Below are 17,822 nucleotides of genomic sequence, written 5' to 3'. Positions count from 1 at the left end.
GATTGAATGGCAGCGTTCACTTGTGATAACAATCAACGGGGCTATGGATGGAGCTAATGACGTTGCATAATATCTCAATTTTCTTTAAAAAATATTCTTTCACCTGATATGGCTCAAATGTAGACAATGTCTTTGATTTTCATAAATTACAAATTTGATAAACGTGATGTCCACGGTGAAGTAGCAAGAACTGAAATTATTCCTTTTTTTAAAAAAAAAAAAAATTGTTTGCTATTAATATTATGAACTTTACATATAAAACTGGAAGGGAGCTATTTTCATCTGGGGAAGACAATAATAATAAAAAGAAATAAAAATTAAATAATATTTTCATTCATTTTCATGGAAAATCCTTTCTTTCCGTGTTTTCCCTAAATTGAGAAAGTATGGATGAACAACCGTTGATTACTAGAATAGAGTAGAAGAGCAGCCAAACATAGCCAGAAGATTTTCTTGGTTTTGCGGTCGGCTGGTGTGTCGCCGACCAGGAGTCCCACTTAAAGTCCAAAGCGCTCCTCTCTTCTTCTCTCCGACAGTAGTAGTTACACAGAGAGAGAGAGAGATCCAGAAACGATGGCTTCGCCGAGAGCTAGGGTTACTTTCCGCATACTACTGGCTATTCTAATCACAGTCGCTTTCTTCTACCTCTTTCGTCCTCTCTACTGGAAAATCTCCGCCACTATCCAAGACATCCGTCAAAACAAGCAGACCGTCTCTGGAGGTCTCTCTCTCTCTCTCTACATACATACATACAAATGCAGAATATTCATTACGTTTTCATACAAATTTGATTTGAATCTCAGTTGCTATTGCGTTTTTTTATGTTTTTTGGATCCGCAGGCATTTCGCAGATCGTCGACGATGCTCGGAAATCGGTCGGCTGGTACCACGACGAGTCCGATGCCGGAAGGACGACGGCTCGGAGAATTCTTCGTCAGATTCGGTATACAAGATAGAAAAAAAAAAAAAAAAGAGGAGACATTGTTACTGTAATTTCGTTAAATAATCAATTTCCGTTTCTAGGGAGGCAATAAAAGAATTGTACAAGTGTTGAATTATTGGTTTCAGATCCAGGAAGCCTGATGGCAGAGGAGGATACAGTGGAACTATACTGTGCTTGAATAAAGCTCCCTTATCCAGGAATGCTGCTGATGCCATTATCATCAAATGGCCTTTTTCTATCTAGGCGTGGGAGCTAAGCTGACAATTAGGCAACCCTTGTTGTTTCACATTCAGTAAACTACATTCAGTTAGTTTAGTTTGGTTAGTTTTTTTTTTTAAATATTTTAGTTAGGTAGTGTTTAAGTTGTGTAATAATGTTTAAATTGAGTAGCGCTTAAACTGATAATGTATTTGGATAAATGTATTTTTAAACTATTAGTTAAAAATTATGTGTTTAATTTGTAAAAATTGATAAACTGTTAGAACTTGATAAAAAGATTAAAATAGACACGGTACTGAATAATATAATTTTTTAATAAAAAAATTTAAATTAATGTTCAATTATTAAAATACTTACAATTATATGTTAACAAATTATAAAAAAAATTAAAAATATACAATTTTTTTACTTTATGTATAAATTTAGATTTAAAAATATATAATTTTTATACGAGGGCGGCCAGATCCTTCCTTTCTATGGTCTCCTCGTCCAGCAGCCCGACCTCCCTGATCTGCCTCAAATCATCCATGTTCTCGCTGCCCTTCGTCACTTTCATCCCACTTTCACTTAGTGAACCCAACGGCGAAGGTGGCATCGGTGGGCTGTCCACAAACGCCACCAACTTGCGCTTCCTTGCGTTCATGTGGTTGGTCCTAGGGCAGTGTCAGATCTGGGTTTTTGGGGTTCTCAGACGAGACGTGAAAATGAGCTTCGAATTATATATTATATTTAAAATTTATTTTTTTATAATAAAATATAAAAAATAAATAAATATTTATACTATAAGAATAATTTTTTTTTAAAAATTATCAATTAAAAACTACCATAAACGAAACGAAATGAAGGATACTACTATAAACGAAACGAAATGAAGGAACAACTAATTGCTGAAAATTGAAGCAGATCTGGAGTTAGAGCATCTGAGAAGCAGATCTAATCTGATGACCCAATCGACAATCGAGAGGTAGCGAGCCATCAGCCACAACCCACAAGAGCGAGCGACGAAGGGCGATAGCGAGCTAGCAACCGAGTAGAGCAGCGAGAGGCAATGCTTGCTGGGCGAGCGCTCGAGCAGTGAGCCATCGGCCACGAGGGTGAGGCAAGTCAGTGAGGACGAGCGATCGTCGATTAAGCAGCGAGAGGCCAGAAAGCGAGGGTGAGGGCGAAGGGCGAGAAGCAGCAAGATGAGAGAGAGGCAACGAGCTACCGACGATAGAGCAGCAGCGAGAGGTGAGAGCGAGGGCGATGGCGAGGCGCGATGGAGCCAAAGAGGTAGGGCTAGGGCAGCGAGCGAAAGAGAGAGAGGGAGAAGGGTAGCGAGAAAGGGGGCAAGGGCGAGGCGCGACGGAGCCAAAGAGGTAGGGCTAGGGCAGCGAGCGAAAGAGAGAGAGGGAGAAGGGTCGCGAGAAAGGGGTGGGCGGGCAGGCAAAAAAAGCATGGGGTCCTAAGTTGTGAAATTTCCATGGGCCCTGAGGCAGCCGCCTCATGGGCCTCATGGAAGGTTCGGCCCTACCTAGGGGTGTCAAAAAATATCTGAAAATTGGTGAATTGGATCAAATCGAACCGCGGCTTTTGGGTTGGTTTTGTGGTTCAAAGGTTAGGTTCTGGCTCTAAAAAATTAAGAACTAGTATATTTGGTTTTATTATTGATTTTTCTTTTCAAATCGTGGTTCGAACCGAATCGGGATCGATATTATACTTATATATATTATAATTTTTTGATATATATATATATAGATGGGAAATGGGCGAGTCGGGACGGCCCGACCCGCATCTCGCTTGGTCTACCCATTTGGTGGGTCGGGTCGAATTTAGCCCCACGAGGGAGACAGGACGGGCCAAGGAAATGGAAATTTGAGCCCAGCACGGCCCTATGGCCCTTAATAAATGGGCCAAAGTGGGCTGGGCCGGGCCATGGGCCTACTGGACAGGGGCGGCCCGTGGGCCTAGCTATTTGGGCAGGCCCGTGAGCCATTTATTTTTATTTTTTAAATATATTTTTTTATTTTTTCCCAAATGTAACTAATATTTTTTAAAATATGTTTCTTAATGTTTACTTATAATTTGATGTTTGTAAAATATGATGTTACAGTAAACATTATGTTTACAAAAATTACACTAAAATTATGTTTACAAACATTATAATAAAATTATGTTTACAAGAAACATAATTTTTTAAATATTTTTTTATTTTTTGGTGGGCCGGGGTGGGCCATTTTAGCGGGCCAGTTGGTGGGCTGGCCCACGGGCTATTTTGGTGGGCCGGGCCACGGGCCACATATTACTGACCTGACACAGCCCTCATTTTGCTAGGCGGGCTAGCCTGGCCCGTTTGCTACAGTAACGGGCCAGGCCGGGCTATGAGGCGGGCCAACCCATTTCCCATCTCTATATATATATACACATACGCATAAATATATTATTATTTGTAATTTTAATCTGCTATTTTTTGTTTATTTCTTTTTTATTATTGGTTATTGTTATTCATGAACTCTTTTATTTTTAGACTTTTATGCGCTATTGCTATGCTAAATAGTCGATGTAATCTCATTTGATGAGATAGTCTATGAATTATTTTGTTCTATTTTTACTTCAAGATTTGAAACATTAATGAAGTTATGGGTTTATTTTAATTAACAAATTTGTTTATAATTTCATATTTTGTGAAAATGTTTAGAAACTAAATGTTAATTGATAGAACCGAAATCGATCTGATACAACGAATTCGTCATGGTTTGATTTTATATATGTAATGATTCGGTTACGATTCTTATTTTTTCGGAACTGTTAAAAATTGTTCGGTTACTGGATTCTTATAAAATCAGACAAATCCGAACCGTTGACACCCCAAGTTGGTTCCTGCCCCCAATCCTTTGTCACTCCTCTAGCCCTCACTCTGTAGAGTTATTGTTAGCGCTAGGCGATGTTGGGCGTATTAGGGTGGCGATGGGAGGTGCTATGCAACAATGAAGGATTTTGGACAGCATTGGGCGATGATGGTCGGCGACGACGATCATTTATAGAGAGGATCTAGCGACGACAATAATAGAGGAGGCGCAGATGTTGCGAGAGAAGATGACAGCAATAAAGTAGAGTTAGGACTGCATGGAATATGAGATGTAAATATTGAAATTGTCAAAGAATAAAATTATCATTTCATTGATCAATTCAAAAAACTCTCATAAGCTTATTTGCAATAGCTATTAGGCAACAACTTTCGTAAAATGCTAATATATCAGCGTTTAAGTTTTACAACTTTTAAGTTATTGGTAATTCTAAATAAATAATTTTATTAATTTATAAATTATATTAATAACTTATAAGTGATCAAATTGAATTGAGAAACGAACTCTATATAATAGTAAATTACCAAACGAACCCTTAATAGTTTCATTCTATGCGCTCTCTCTCTTTATTTGGTTAAATTACTTCAAAATGACAGCTAGAAATTGCTCATAAAAATGCAGATCACAAATCTCCTTGGTGTTTGTTGGGTGCTTTCTCTTTCAAAATGAATTATTAAGACGAGATTGGAAGCAGCAGCCGCGGCACAGCAGAGCAGGGTGCGCTGCTTCTGCTTCTGCTTCTGAATTTAACTTTTTTTTACTTTAGGAGATACCCAATATAAAAATAAATTACCTCATTCTTGTCCTTTACCGGCTAACAAAGCGACATGATTAGTCAATCCTACAGAAACTACACTTGCCCCGTGACACAATGAAGAATATTTCGTACACCTTTAGACACTGATTGACTGATTGCTGATTGGACATTCCTCGTTCCCTCAATCAAACATACACTTGTTTATTAGAAGAATATATATATATATATATGAGTAAAAAAAAAAAAAAGGATATTACTATTATAATTCTTATATTAAAATTCATGTTAGGGTTAAAACTTTGATTTCTTTTATCAGAATTGGATCATCATGCACACTGCATATAAATAAATTAAAAAGAAAAATAAGATATTTTTTTTTTCACAATTTCACTCACCTAACAAACAATGAGTGGCCATGTTCAATACACAACATTGATCAATGATTTTGTATGAATAAATTACAAATCTTCAACACTCTTATTAAATTGAGTTTTATTTAAAGTATTTCATCTTTATTAAATTAAGATTCATACTAATAATTCGTGAATTCGATTTATTTTTCTGTATAGTGAGGTAAAATTTTTATCTATGATTTATCTCTTTTGTCAAAATTAAGAACACGAACGACGAGAGAGCGTATAAAAGCAATAATACCAAGTTAAGAATTTTGTTTCTACTGGAAGGATTAATTTAATGCAACCAAAACCAATGAGTGGCCGTGGCCGTGTAAGATAAACGGACCATGTGCTACATGGAGCAACAAATGCCATAAACAATCGATGCAGCAGGATGGTTATGGCGGCAGACAATTTGGAACGGGAAAAAGTACATTACAACCACTTCAGAGGCCCCATTCGTTAATTAAATCTTTGCTTTTCGATTCTCTCCTCCATCGATCGGCTTCAATTCATCCTCTTTTCTCCATTTCCAATGGCACATTTATAAATGCAAGCACTCTATATACCCAAAAGAATATGATTCTACAAACAGTAGCGAAAGCTCTGCCTTCCATCCTCCAGAGTTGAATGTCGGTGGTTGTGCCAGTGTCGAAGCAGCCAAAAATGATGTTGCGGAGATTTCTGTTCTCGGCGATGGTTGTAACGGCCATAGTTTCTGCCGGTAATTTATCCGCCGCCGCCGAGCACTGTGGTGGCCCTCGGCCGCGGCGGATTCTGGTGGATACGGACGTCAACACCGACGATCTCTTCGCTCTCTTGTACCTCTTGAAGCTCAGCCGCTCTGAGTTCGACTTGCAGGTCCTCTCAATTACTATTTTCTTTATCCTAACGCCTCGATTCAAGAGACATTTGTATATCATGTTGAAGTCAATTTTCTAGTCATCAATCAACTTGTGCTTAAACCCTACCCCCTAACGCTCTATACAATTGCCCGGTATGAAATAATTTTAAATATAATACTCTTTAAAAGTTTATTTTTACATAATCATTACGAAAATTTGAGAGAATAAATTCAGTACACATTTGATAAATCAACAAAGCTATAAAATTTGAAACAAAACTAGTAAAAACTAGATGGAAAATATTAGAAATTTTCATTCATGTAGTCATCATCGAGTTTAGGTTTCAATTAATTAGCATATACTATATATGTTTATCGTATGGAGGTATGTTTATTTTATAAGATTCCTCAAGTTTTTCCTTCATTTCATTCAAAAGTTTCTTTTAAGATTTTACTAAATTTTCCGTTTGATTCTTGATTATTTTTTAACATTCCATTCTTTAAAATTTTTGGCACTTTCAGCTCTCTGCTCCCTATTAGCATGTCGAATTAAATGAACTTATTATTCAAGAAGTGTAGATGTTGGTTGCTAATGCGGTTTACTCATTACATGCAACTGATATTGCTTCTTCACAGGCTATAACCATTAATTCAAATACATGGACTAATGCTGGGCATGCTGTGAATCAAATTTATGATCTTCTTTACATGATGGACCGCGACGATGTTGCTGTTGGAGTTGGCGGCGAGGGTGGCATACTCGAAGAGGAAGATGGTACCATCCTACCAAATGTTGGTGGATATCTCCCCATAATCGAACAGGTCCAGAGAAAATATGATGTTTAGAAACATCAAGTTAACATCTGAATAATTTTTCAAAATCTAGTCCTACTTTTGGGGGTGTTTTTCTAATTGCTTCTAGCGTTTGGTTGTTCTTATCAGAGGATTGGCACAGCTGGGTATTGTAGATATAGACAAGCAATTCCTGTTGGTCAAGGAGGAAGATTGGATCTTGATACCAACTATGGCTTTCGGAAGAGCTTCCTTCCGCAAGTAAGAATTCTATGGAAATTAAGAAAGCAATCAAATGCAAGCTTTGACTGTATTATGGAACAGGATTTGGATTTTCTTTTCGTCTTTAGGCGTCCTTAGTGCCACAAACTGCATGTTCTGTAAACATGTAAAATTCTCTGTTTATCTTTCTGAGGTCTATAGATATTGCTAGAGAATTTTGATATCATATTGATCCTGCCACCTCTGTTCTGAAATTACTGAAGTAATTTTGACATATATACATGCATCTAAGTTTCGGTTTTGTTGCACAATTTCTGTTCAGGGAAACAGGCAATATACTCCACTCAGACAGCCTACTGCTCAACAAGTCATGGTTGACAAAATATCAGCTGGTCCTACTACTGTTTTCATTATTGGAGCACATACAAATTTTGCCCTTTTCCTTATGAAAAATCCACATCTAAGGAAAAATGTTGAGCATGTTTATGTGATGGGTGGTGGGGTGAGGTCTCAGAACCCGACTGGTTGCTGCCCCAAAAATGGAAGCTCGCCTTGCCAGCCCCGTCAGTGCGGTGACCATGGTAATTTGTTCACAGACTACGCTAGCAATCCTTACGCTGAGTTCAATATTTTTGGAGATCCTTATGCTGCATACCAGGTGAGGCACCTGTTTGTGCATATGCTGCTTGTCTTGTTAACATGATATTGCAGGCCTCAAGAAGAAGTTTTCTGATACGGAGATTGCAGGTAATCCATTCTGGAATTCCTGTGACACTTGTTCCATTAGATGCAACAAACACCATTCCCATAAACGAGAAGTTCTTCGAGATATTTGAGAAGAACCAGGACTCCTATGAGGCACAATACAGCTTCAAGTCCTTGAAAATGGCTCGTGATACTTGGTTCGATGATCAGTTTTACACGGTAATAATCCAAACAATCATTGATCTTTATTGTTTTTCAGGTTTTTGAGATTTTCACTCGTTTCAAACAAACATATTATCTGCAGAGTTATTTTATGTGGGATTCGTTCGCATTTGGCATAGCTACTTCAATCATGAGTAATTCAAGGGACCATAGAGGGGAGAATGAATTTTCTGAAATGGAGTTCATGAATATAACTGTGGTTACTTCAAACCAACCATACGGGGTATCTGATGGCTCAAATCCATTATTTGATGGCCGTAAAAATCCCAAGTTCAACTTGAATAAAGATGGAGTTCACAGTGGTCATGTTCAGACTCGAGTTCGAGACCCATTCTGCCATGTCGACAATGGCAAAGGGAGATGTAAGGTAACTGTTTGATACTTATTCGTGCCACATAATTGGATAAAAGCTTAGTATTTTGTTATTGCTTGTATTCATCTGCCTATCAGGATGGTTATACAATGGAGGTGACTGGTCCAGAAGCAGTGCCTGTGCTTGTTGCTACAAGAGCGAAACCGAATCGCAATAGTGATAGCCCTCTAGACAGAGAATTTTATGAGAGCTTCTTGAATGTGAGTTCATTTAGCTTCTTCTATGTTGCACTTTTATCACACTGATCCCACCAAATTTGTCAATGCTGTCACAGGTTCTAAACCGCCCTCAACACACTGCAAGGTTTAACTTGACAACCCAGTTTCCCTACTACAGAGAAGTTCTTTACAAACCGAATTTTGGAGAGAAGAAGCTCGGGAAAAATGTGCTGTTCGACATGGACATGAGTGCAGGAGATTTTCTGGCACTGTTTTATCTCCTTAAATTACCCGTGGAAGTGATCAACCTCAAGGTAAACTGGTCTTCCACTTCTGCAATTGCACTGTTTAAGTCATCGAATGAATGTGAAACTGATTAGACAAAAACTTCAAGTGGGAGGCAACTGCAGTTTCTCATTCATTGTATTGCTCTTCTCATCCAGGCAATATTAGTGAGTCCAACTGGCTGGGCAAACGCGGCAACAATAGATGTTGTCTATGATTTACTGCATATGATGGGCCGGGATGATATTCCTGTTGGACTAGGAAATTTATTTGCAGTGAACCAGTCTGACTCTGTTTCCTCTTCTGTTGGAGACTGCAAGTATTTGAAGGCTATTCCATATGGCAGTGGCGGATTTCTGGACTCGGACACACTCTACGGATTAGCTCGTGATTTGCCACGAAGTCCGCGAAGGTACTTCTCCATTATGCATTCAGAGAATGTATCGCATGTCTTAATTTGTAGTTTAGTAAGTGTTTACATGTAGGTTTAAAGCACTCTTGTTAGCACTATGAATGTCCGTTGAATTATGACTTAAGATACTACTAATTCTAGTTTGAATAAGTCAAATATCAGTTAGATCTTATTTGAATAAGTCAAATATCAGTTAGACTATGACTTGTTATTTATGTTATTTTGTAAGAAAATATTTTCTGATTTGTTAGTAGATTATTCTGCAAATTTATTGATCTTTTGTTGTATAAATAAGTGATATCAATGCTCAATAAAATAATTAGCTTCATCCCTTCTCCCAATCTATTCTTGCACGTTCCTTCACTTTTCTTCTTTTTTCATAAAATACTAACAAATGGTATCAGAGCATATTTTCTTGAGAGACATATGAGTTGAGAGAAACCAAACATAATCTACAACACAATCTTCAGAAATAGAAGTAGAGATGGATGTCGATGTCGACATGTCTAGGGATGAGGAAGAAAAAGACCCTAATGCTAAGGACTTGGAGGAGATGAAGAAGAAACTCAAGGAGATAGAAGAGGAAGCTAGTGCCCTTCACGAAATGCAAGCCAAAGTTGAAAAGGAAATGGGCACTATTCAAGATTCTTCTGATGGGTCTACTACATATGCTAAGAATGAAGAAGTGGACTCCTGATCAATATATGTTGGCAATGTTGACTACACATGCATGTCGGATGAGGAGTTATTTTAACTCTAATCAAAATCATATCCATGCCTATGGCCCATAATCATACCTATGCCTCATAACCATAAACCATAAAATGTTCATATGCCTATATCCAAGACATGCCAAAATTAAAAATTTATATTTGCAGCCTCAAAGTCAAGGAGAAGTGTTACATTATGACTTAAGATACTGCTAATTCTAGTTTGAATAAATCAAGTGTTGTTGGTATTTTTATGGACTTCTCAAGCAATTTTATTGATAATCAAAGTACTTATTTATACAACTTATTTAAAACAGAAAAAATATAAAAAGTGCAGCCAAATCTGCTGCATGTTACATAACAGAAAAAATTCCTAAAAAATAGTTGAAAACTAGATCAATCTTAACACAACTTTGACAACTTCAATTCATGTCAGCATTAAATCCTAACTTATTTGACTATTTCAGCAGTATCATAAGTCATTATTCAACACTCCTCCTTGACATTGAGGGTGCAAATGCAAAGCATTTTAATTTTGGCATGTCTTGGATATAGCATATGGGCATTTTATGGTTTATAGTTATGAGGTATAGGCATAGGTTATGGTTTTGAGGCATAGGCATGGATATGGTTTTTTTTTTTTTTTTTTAGTAGAGTTAAAATAACTCCTCCTCCTCATGTTGGTCAGCAACAGCTCTAGCTTCTCATTCTTGTTGTTGTGATCTACACACAATTGTGATGTGACCTAGTTGACCACATTTGTTGCACTTTACATCGGACCTCTACCAACACTTGTGTTGTGGATGATTGGCTTTTTTTTGTAGTATGAGCAAGGTGGATAATTTCCACTATTGTTGTTTCCAGCATTCGCAAGCTTCTTGTTGTGATTCCAAACCTTTTTTTCACCGGTGGGCCTTGTTTGTGCCAGTAAAGCTCATTCGACGGGTCCTCCTATCCTCACAAGCCTTTTTTGTTCTTGAGCCTGTAAAGCATTAAGTAACTCTGCTAAGGAAATGCTTGACAGATCTTTTTCATTTTCTAAAGAAGAAATGGTGACTTCATACCTCTCTAGAAGTGTAACAAGTATTTTTTCAATGATTCTTTGATCAGGAAAATCTTACCTAACAACCTTACTTTGTTAGCAAGGCTAAGCAACATGTCAGTGTACTCATTCACAGTTTCTGACTCCTTCATTCTTTGCATTTCAAACTCTCTAATCAAGTTTAACATTTGCATATTCTTCACTCGTTCATTGCCTTGGTATTCTTCTTTGAGATGATCCCAAATGGCTTTTGCTAATAACAGGTTCATGATTTTTGTGAAAATATTCGGAGAAACTGCAACATTCAAGTAGGCCATGGCTTTAGCCTTCCTTGTCTTCCTCTCCTTGTGAATCTTTATTTGGTTCATGGTTGGATTGGCCGACAAATCAGCGACTTCGTAGTCTTGCTCAGTTGCTTCCCAAAGATCTTGTGCCCTAAGATAGACTTCCATTTTGATAGCCCATACCTGGTAGTTGTCGCCACCAAATATTGGTGTTGCTGGCATTCCATGACTTGATTCTGCTTCTATTTTTGCAAATTGTTGGCTTGAATTTTCTCTTAACTCACAGGTCCCTCAAGAAAATATGCTCTGATACAACTTGCTGGTATTTTTATGGACTTCTCAAGCAATTTTATTGATAATCAAAGTACTTATTTATACAACTTATTTAAAACAGAAAAAACATAAAAAGTGCAGCCAAATCTGTTGCATATTACATAACAGAAAAAAATTCCTAAAAAATAGCTGAAAACTAGATCAATCTTAACACAACTTTGACAACTTCAATTCCATGTCAGCACTAAATTTATTTGACTATTTCAGCAGCATCATAAGTCATTATTCAACAAGTATCAGTTAGATTTGGTTTGAATAAGTCAAATATCAATTAGATTATGACTTGTTATTTATGCTATTTTGTAGGAAAATATTTTCTGATTTGTTAGTAGATTATTCTGCTGATTTGTTGATCTTTTGTTGTATAAATAAGTGATATCAATGCTCAATAAAATGATTAGCTTCATCCCTTCTCCCAATCTATTCTTGTACGTTCCTTCCCTTTTCTTCTTTCTTCGTAAAATACCAACAATGTCTGATAATTTTGTTATCACTTGAAGGTTTATTTCTGACTTTCTTGTTGGTTCTGTACGTTTTTTGGGGATAGGAAACAACTAAGATTGAGTTTTTTTATTCCAGGTATACTGCAGAGAACTCTGTAAAATTTGGAGCTCCTAGGGATACTGATCACCCTGAATTGAGACAAATACTAGCACTGGAAGTTTGGGAGAATATAACAAAATCACTTGATTCAGGATCCAAGATTTCTATATTAACCAATGGTCCCTTGACCAATTTAGCAGACATAATTCTTTCCCACAAAAATGCGAGCTCGAAAATTCAGGTTACTGCCTTCATAAACACTCATTGATCCTGCACGCAAAAGCATCCTCCTGTTTCTACAATATTTGACAGAAAAATAACATGGCTGATGGTTTTGAAACTCGATGCAGGATGTTTTTGTAGTTGGGGGGCACATTAGCAACAACAAAAAAGAAAAAGGAAATGTTTTCACCGTCCCTTCAAATGAATATGCAGAATTCAACATGTTTCTTGATCCTTTGGCTGCTAAGACAGTATTTGATTCAGCACTCAACATCACCCTCATTCCACTGGGTGTTCAGAGAAAAGTTAGTGCATTTCCCGAGATTCTTGACAGGCTGAACCTGACAAATAAGACATCCGAAGCTTTGTTCACGAGGCGCTTAATATCAAGGCTACATGCCTTGCGACAAAAGCATCATAGATATCAACACATGGTATGCTATCTTATGATGACAATCTAACTGAAACTATCTTGACATTCTTTAATGATTCTCAAGCTTCCTAATTTCTTATGCTTGGTTTCTGCAGTGAGAACTTAACATATTGCTACTGCTTCAGTTGCCGATACTTAATGTTTGATCACTGCAGGATATGTTTCTGGGGGAAGTGCTTGGTGCTCTAATTATGGGAGCTGATCATTCTGTTCTGAGTTCAGCATTTGAAGGCAAAGCCATAAAAGTGATTGCAATAGGGGTTGAATCAGAAGATGGCCAAATGAAGATTGATGAAAAGAAAGGAAAACGAGTAAAAGTACTGGAGAGTGTGGATTCCATGGCATGTTACAGGCTTTTTGCAAATCGCCTTGGTGACTCGAAACAGTCTGCTGTGGTTGCAAGTTTTCAAGAGCAGACAAGAATTTGGAGTATGCCACCAAAAAGTAAAAGTGTAAGCACCCTCTGATCAAGAAATCAGTCACTCGTCAAGCCAGAAAGGTTTCCCTTTCCTCTTCTTATAGGCAAAGCGGTTTACATTTGTATTCGTAACTCTCTTGAACTATAATTGCTATTTATCCAAAATACAGTTACATGTTACAATTTTAATGGACTACCTTAATAGATCAGAAGCAATATAATGAGATTGACAGGATTTGAAAAGACAGCATAAAATCATATGTATGAATGAATTATTAGCTACACATGAGGAAATTTGTTTTTTTTCTTCTCCTCTTTCACTCTCAAAAATACTAGTTTTAATTTCCAAACATAGCATAAAGCTATTCTCCCTTGGAATTAGTTCTACTGAATGCAGAGATTCATGCTATTATGCAATATATCGAATCTTAGATGACCAAATATTGTCTTGTTTTGTTGCTATCCTTTCCTGCCGGTGGAATGCCAAGAAATTTTGTATTCTGTAGGCTATAATGCTCTAGAAAGAGTTTTTTCATTGGATTTCTAGTGAATGTCAACTTGTGAGGATGCCGACACATCACTGGAATGTGATTTTATTCTTAAGTTGTTCAAAGTGGCATGTGGGATTCACTATCAGTGCTTCAGTTAGAGATGCTCTTTTCTCTTGCTTCTAAGACTTCCAGTGATCATTGCATATTCACCCTCTGGTCCTTGAGCCACAAATTGTATCCAATTCCAGAGTAGTAGTATTTTTTTATTTTTATTTTTTAGCTTCAACAGAATAGTACTGCTTTGCTGCATCAATTATAATAGTTACTAACAGCGATCACGACTTGTTGGCGGTGGCTTAGAGATGCTGATCAGAACTTATAATGGAATTATAATTTTAATCCCATATTGTTATAATTGACCTTGTGGAATCAAATCTGTAGAATTGATTTATATTCCTTAGAGCCCCACCACTATCAGTATCTAACTCATGGCTTTCTTCTACTTCAAGACTTTTGTCATATATCTAAACAATGAGACATATTCTCTGGCCAACTAAGCTAATTTCTCCTGCTCTGTTACCATAAAGATTTGCAGAGATCAGGAGTGGTTCATGATTGAAGAAAGACCAATACCAGGCTGATATATGCTTTGCCTTTCATTGACTTACGTGCTTTTTTCTAACCTAATCGTCTCAGAATCCTAGCTCTCAAGTTTCCACAAAATCACACCAAAGTCTCCGAGTACTCTCAATTTGAATACATGAATGTAAAAGAATTCTAGGATTGGCTGTGGGTGACGGACACCAACTGCATGCTATCACATCGCTGAAAGTTATGGTGAGCCCCATCATCGACTGATGTGACACAACACAGTCACCAAAGTCTGGCACTTGAGGCTGATGTAAGAGGAGCCTTGTGCATTGGGAACGCATGCTTTTTCCTTCTGGGAGATTATCACCAATGGTATGCACAAAACACAGCTTTATTGTGAATGGCACATAAAGGCAACAACCGAACAACTAAAAGCATATATCAAATGGCACATATGAATCATCTAAAAACAGGGTTTTGCTATTGATCAGGCAGTCATGCAGGGTGTTGAATTATGACTTAAGATACTGCTAATTCTAGTTTGAATAAGCCAAATATCAGTTAGACTATAACTTGTTATTTATGTTATTTTGTAGGAAAATATTTTCTGATTTGTTAATAGATTATTTTGTAGATTTGTTGATCTTTTGGTGTTTAAATAAGCGATATCAATGCTCAATAAAATAATTAGCTGTATCCCTTCTCCCAATCTATTCTTGTAAGTTCCTTCCTTTTTCTTCTTTCTTCATAAAATACCATCACAGGGAAATAACATACATGGTGAATTAGGCCTTCAAAAAGCTAAATCATTCACAAGGCTTGTCCACAATCTCTCTGATTAAACTTGATATAAGTACAAGCTCGGTAGCTTAGAGAATCAGATATTAGGTTTAGTGGTTAACACAACTCACAAAAGCTTATTATCGACACCACCCAGGTTTTACTCACTTTGCCTGTATTTTTGTATCTTGAGGACAACTCATTCCATTGCGGGAATTGACCCTCCAGCAGCCATAATTTGTTGTTCCAGCTGCAAAATGGTAGGGGAAATTCTAAGTCTTGAGATTCTGCTGATAAATGCTAGAGAGATACAACTTCTTGCCAACTTAATTGAATAGCTTATGGTCCTTTTCACCATATTTTCTTCCGATAAACAGGTGAAAAGAATTAACTTAAAGCCCAAATAAATACTCACTCTGAACAAAGTTTCAAGCTTGGTTTTCACAAGCAAGTACTCTTGTTTCACTTGTTGTAGGCATTTTAGGCACCTACATGCACAGCCAGCCAACACTGTTAATTATCTGCTAATTCCAAGTTGTCATTGATTCAACATGATCATACCAGAAAATGATAACTGCAACAAAATGCCGGAATTGGAAATCCATTTGAGTAGAGGAAGAGAAAAAGTGAAAACATTTAAGAACAATAAGACTTACGCTTCACTGTTCTGTTGCTCACAGAAGTTGCGGAAGATAGTGCAGGCATTTTTAACCCTATGTGCACCAATGCTGTCAAACAATCCATTTCATTCTCATCAAACCATTGTGGACTCCAACACCAACAGAATACAATAATATATTCCTCAATTTTCATTGCACATCTTAGATATTGATCCATTCCCCAGTTCTCAACTGACCCACCCATTCTTTTATAGTAAAAATCTTCTAAACCGCTAAGCAAACAGAGAAAACCTTCAAAACCCACCTGCCTTCTCTTCCATGATGGAAATTATGTCAATGGTAGAGAAGAGACACATGCCAAAAAGTAGTCCTGAAATAACTCATATCTAAAAGTTCTTTGAAAGACTCACAAACCATGTGCGTGTACCTGGAGCTGCTACCCTTCAATTGGTGGACATGGGCATCAACCCTTTTGAAGTCTACAAATTTCTGATCTCTGTGCAAAGAAACAAAAGATAATTCCAAGATCATGAGAGAACTATTAACCAACGATGCCCACAAAAGAAACTAGAGGCCCTCTGACTAGGGATAAATCTGCCTTCCTAATAATAGAATCAATAACAAATTCTATGAACATTTTTCAACAATTTGATTCTAAGAAACCCAAATTTGAAATAGTAACAGAAATATAAAGATAAAAACCTTTATCTTACCAATAGGAGTGATATGAAATTATTTTCAGATCCAAAAATAGTGAAAACAAAGAAAAGAAATACAAAAGAGAATTTAGGGTTCTCACAGAGCTCTGGTGAGATCATTGAGGAGCCTTTCAGAATCCTCAAAGAAGAGGGAGGCCACTTCAACCACAAAATCAGGGTTGCTCTCATCTTGAAGCTGCTGCAGCTGTGAAAATTGCTCGTCCAGAATCCCCTTCAACCCAACACAACCAGCCCCAATCAAAGCCAACCCAAATCACAGGACACGAAAAACCAAGCGAACAAACAAGAAAATAAAGCAAATCCCAGATGCTACATGCCATAAATAATCATGAACTTGCTTGTTCATCATACTTACCTCGTGGTATAAAGATGCTCTGTATTCCGAAAGCTGTCTCTGCAGCTGACCCACCTCCATGACTCTCTCTCTCTCTCTCTCTGTGGTGTCTCCAAAGAAAATGCACAGATGCTCACTGGCTTGTTACAGCTTGCTGGTTGATACTGCAGATCTTGTGGAATAATTCAACAATCAAAGGCTTATATGCAAATGCTTGGAGGAATTTGGTGAATTCAATTAACGTGCAGATGGAGCAAAATCTAGAATATTATTGCTGGCCTGCTGGGGGCTGTGCTCAACAGAGTGGATGCTATTTCTGCCATTTTTAATGTTTATTTACTTATCTGGAAATTGGAATATGTGCTTTGTCTCTCCCACAAAACTATACGACTCCCATTTCATTTGTTCTCTTTTTCAAAATATATACAGATAACATGTGTTTTTTAGGCTATTCAGATATAAATTCAATAAACTCAGCAAAAAAATGTTGTATAAAATTGTTCATAAAATGTATTAGCAGTTGTAATTCTATTTTAAATAAACTAAAAAACACGTACAAGATATGAAAAGAAATTATATCCTTATGAAAATAAAAATGAAACAAGTTTGAGACTTAGAACTATGATTAATATTTATATTCAGAATTCTAAATATATTCAAGAATTGTCCAAAAATTGAAGAAGGGATTTTTATTTTTTTTTTGGTCTGTTTTGTTATCAATGAAAATTTGAAATTACTCTATTTTAATACTTGTACTAATTAAATTTATCATATACATGTAATAATTTAAAACAAAGTTCAGGTATGAAGATGACATAAAAGATTGATTACAATAATACTATCCTCTTTGTCTCACATTTTCATTGAAGATAGTGATTGAATGTGTCCAATGACAAATCATAAATAAGGAGGAATGGTCCTTTCTTCTTTCTTTTCTTTTTTTTTTTTCTCTCCTCTAAAATGGCTGCTAGTTTGATCTATCTTTTCTTTCGATTCTTTCTTATCACAAACATGGAAAGAGAATCAACATTGAAAATGGAAAAATTGGCATCTTCGGTCGAGTGAATATTCTCATCTTGTGGATAATTTTTTTGAAAATTAAGACTAAAAACAGAAAAGTATTTTGGAA

The 17,822-nt window shown here is 36.8% G+C and overlaps 3 protein-coding genes across 4 annotated transcripts; 2 read left to right on the top strand and 1 right to left on the bottom strand.

Annotated features, from left to right (window-relative positions):
* Positions 1-174: 174 nt before the first annotated feature.
* LOC127799533 (uncharacterized) lies at positions 175-1,197 on the top strand. Its single transcript, XM_052333649.1, has 3 exons — positions 175-721; positions 841-943; positions 1,069-1,197. Exons 1-3 carry the CDS (start codon positions 574-576, stop codon positions 1,184-1,186), a joined length of 369 nt encoding a protein of 122 aa, XP_052189609.1. The 5' UTR covers positions 175-573; the 3' UTR covers positions 1,187-1,197.
* Positions 1,198-5,485: 4,288 nt separating this feature from the next.
* On the top strand, positions 5,486-13,454 carry LOC127799462 (nucleoside hydrolase 3-like). 2 transcript variants are annotated; one of them, XM_052333504.1, is made up of 12 exons: positions 5,487-6,021; positions 6,641-6,826; positions 6,947-7,057; positions 7,341-7,676; positions 7,766-7,942; positions 8,028-8,312; positions 8,396-8,518; positions 8,593-8,790; positions 8,920-9,173; positions 12,122-12,326; positions 12,436-12,741; positions 12,896-13,453. In XM_052333504.1, exons 1-12 carry the CDS (start codon positions 5,791-5,793, stop codon positions 13,205-13,207), a joined length of 2,724 nt encoding a protein of 907 aa, XP_052189464.1. In that variant the 5' UTR covers positions 5,487-5,790; the 3' UTR covers positions 13,208-13,453. The 2 variants fall into 2 exon arrangements, with proteins under 2 accessions (XP_052189465.1, XP_052189464.1); XM_052333505.1 differs by lacking the exon at positions 8,396-8,518 and having other exon boundaries at positions 5,486-6,021; positions 12,896-13,454.
* Positions 13,455-15,005: 1,551 nt separating this feature from the next.
* Positions 15,006-17,035, bottom strand: LOC127799463 (histidine-containing phosphotransfer protein 1). Its single transcript, XM_052333507.1, has 6 exons — positions 16,715-17,035; positions 16,440-16,570; positions 16,068-16,136; positions 15,677-15,748; positions 15,436-15,508; positions 15,006-15,270 (listed from the first exon to the last, which is right to left on the bottom strand). Exons 1-6 carry the CDS (start codon positions 16,772-16,774, stop codon positions 15,220-15,222), a joined length of 456 nt encoding a protein of 151 aa, XP_052189467.1. The 5' UTR covers positions 16,775-17,035; the 3' UTR covers positions 15,006-15,219.
* Positions 17,036-17,822: the final 787 nt, after the last annotated feature.

Source organism: Diospyros lotus, chromosome 4 (assembly GCF_014633365.1).
Source record: "Diospyros lotus cultivar Yz01 chromosome 4, ASM1463336v1, whole genome shotgun sequence".
Classification (NCBI taxonomy): domain Eukaryota; kingdom Viridiplantae; phylum Streptophyta; class Magnoliopsida; order Ericales; family Ebenaceae; genus Diospyros; species Diospyros lotus.
The sequence above is the reverse complement of the archived record's forward strand: the minus strand, read 5'-3'. Positions and strand labels throughout refer to the sequence as shown.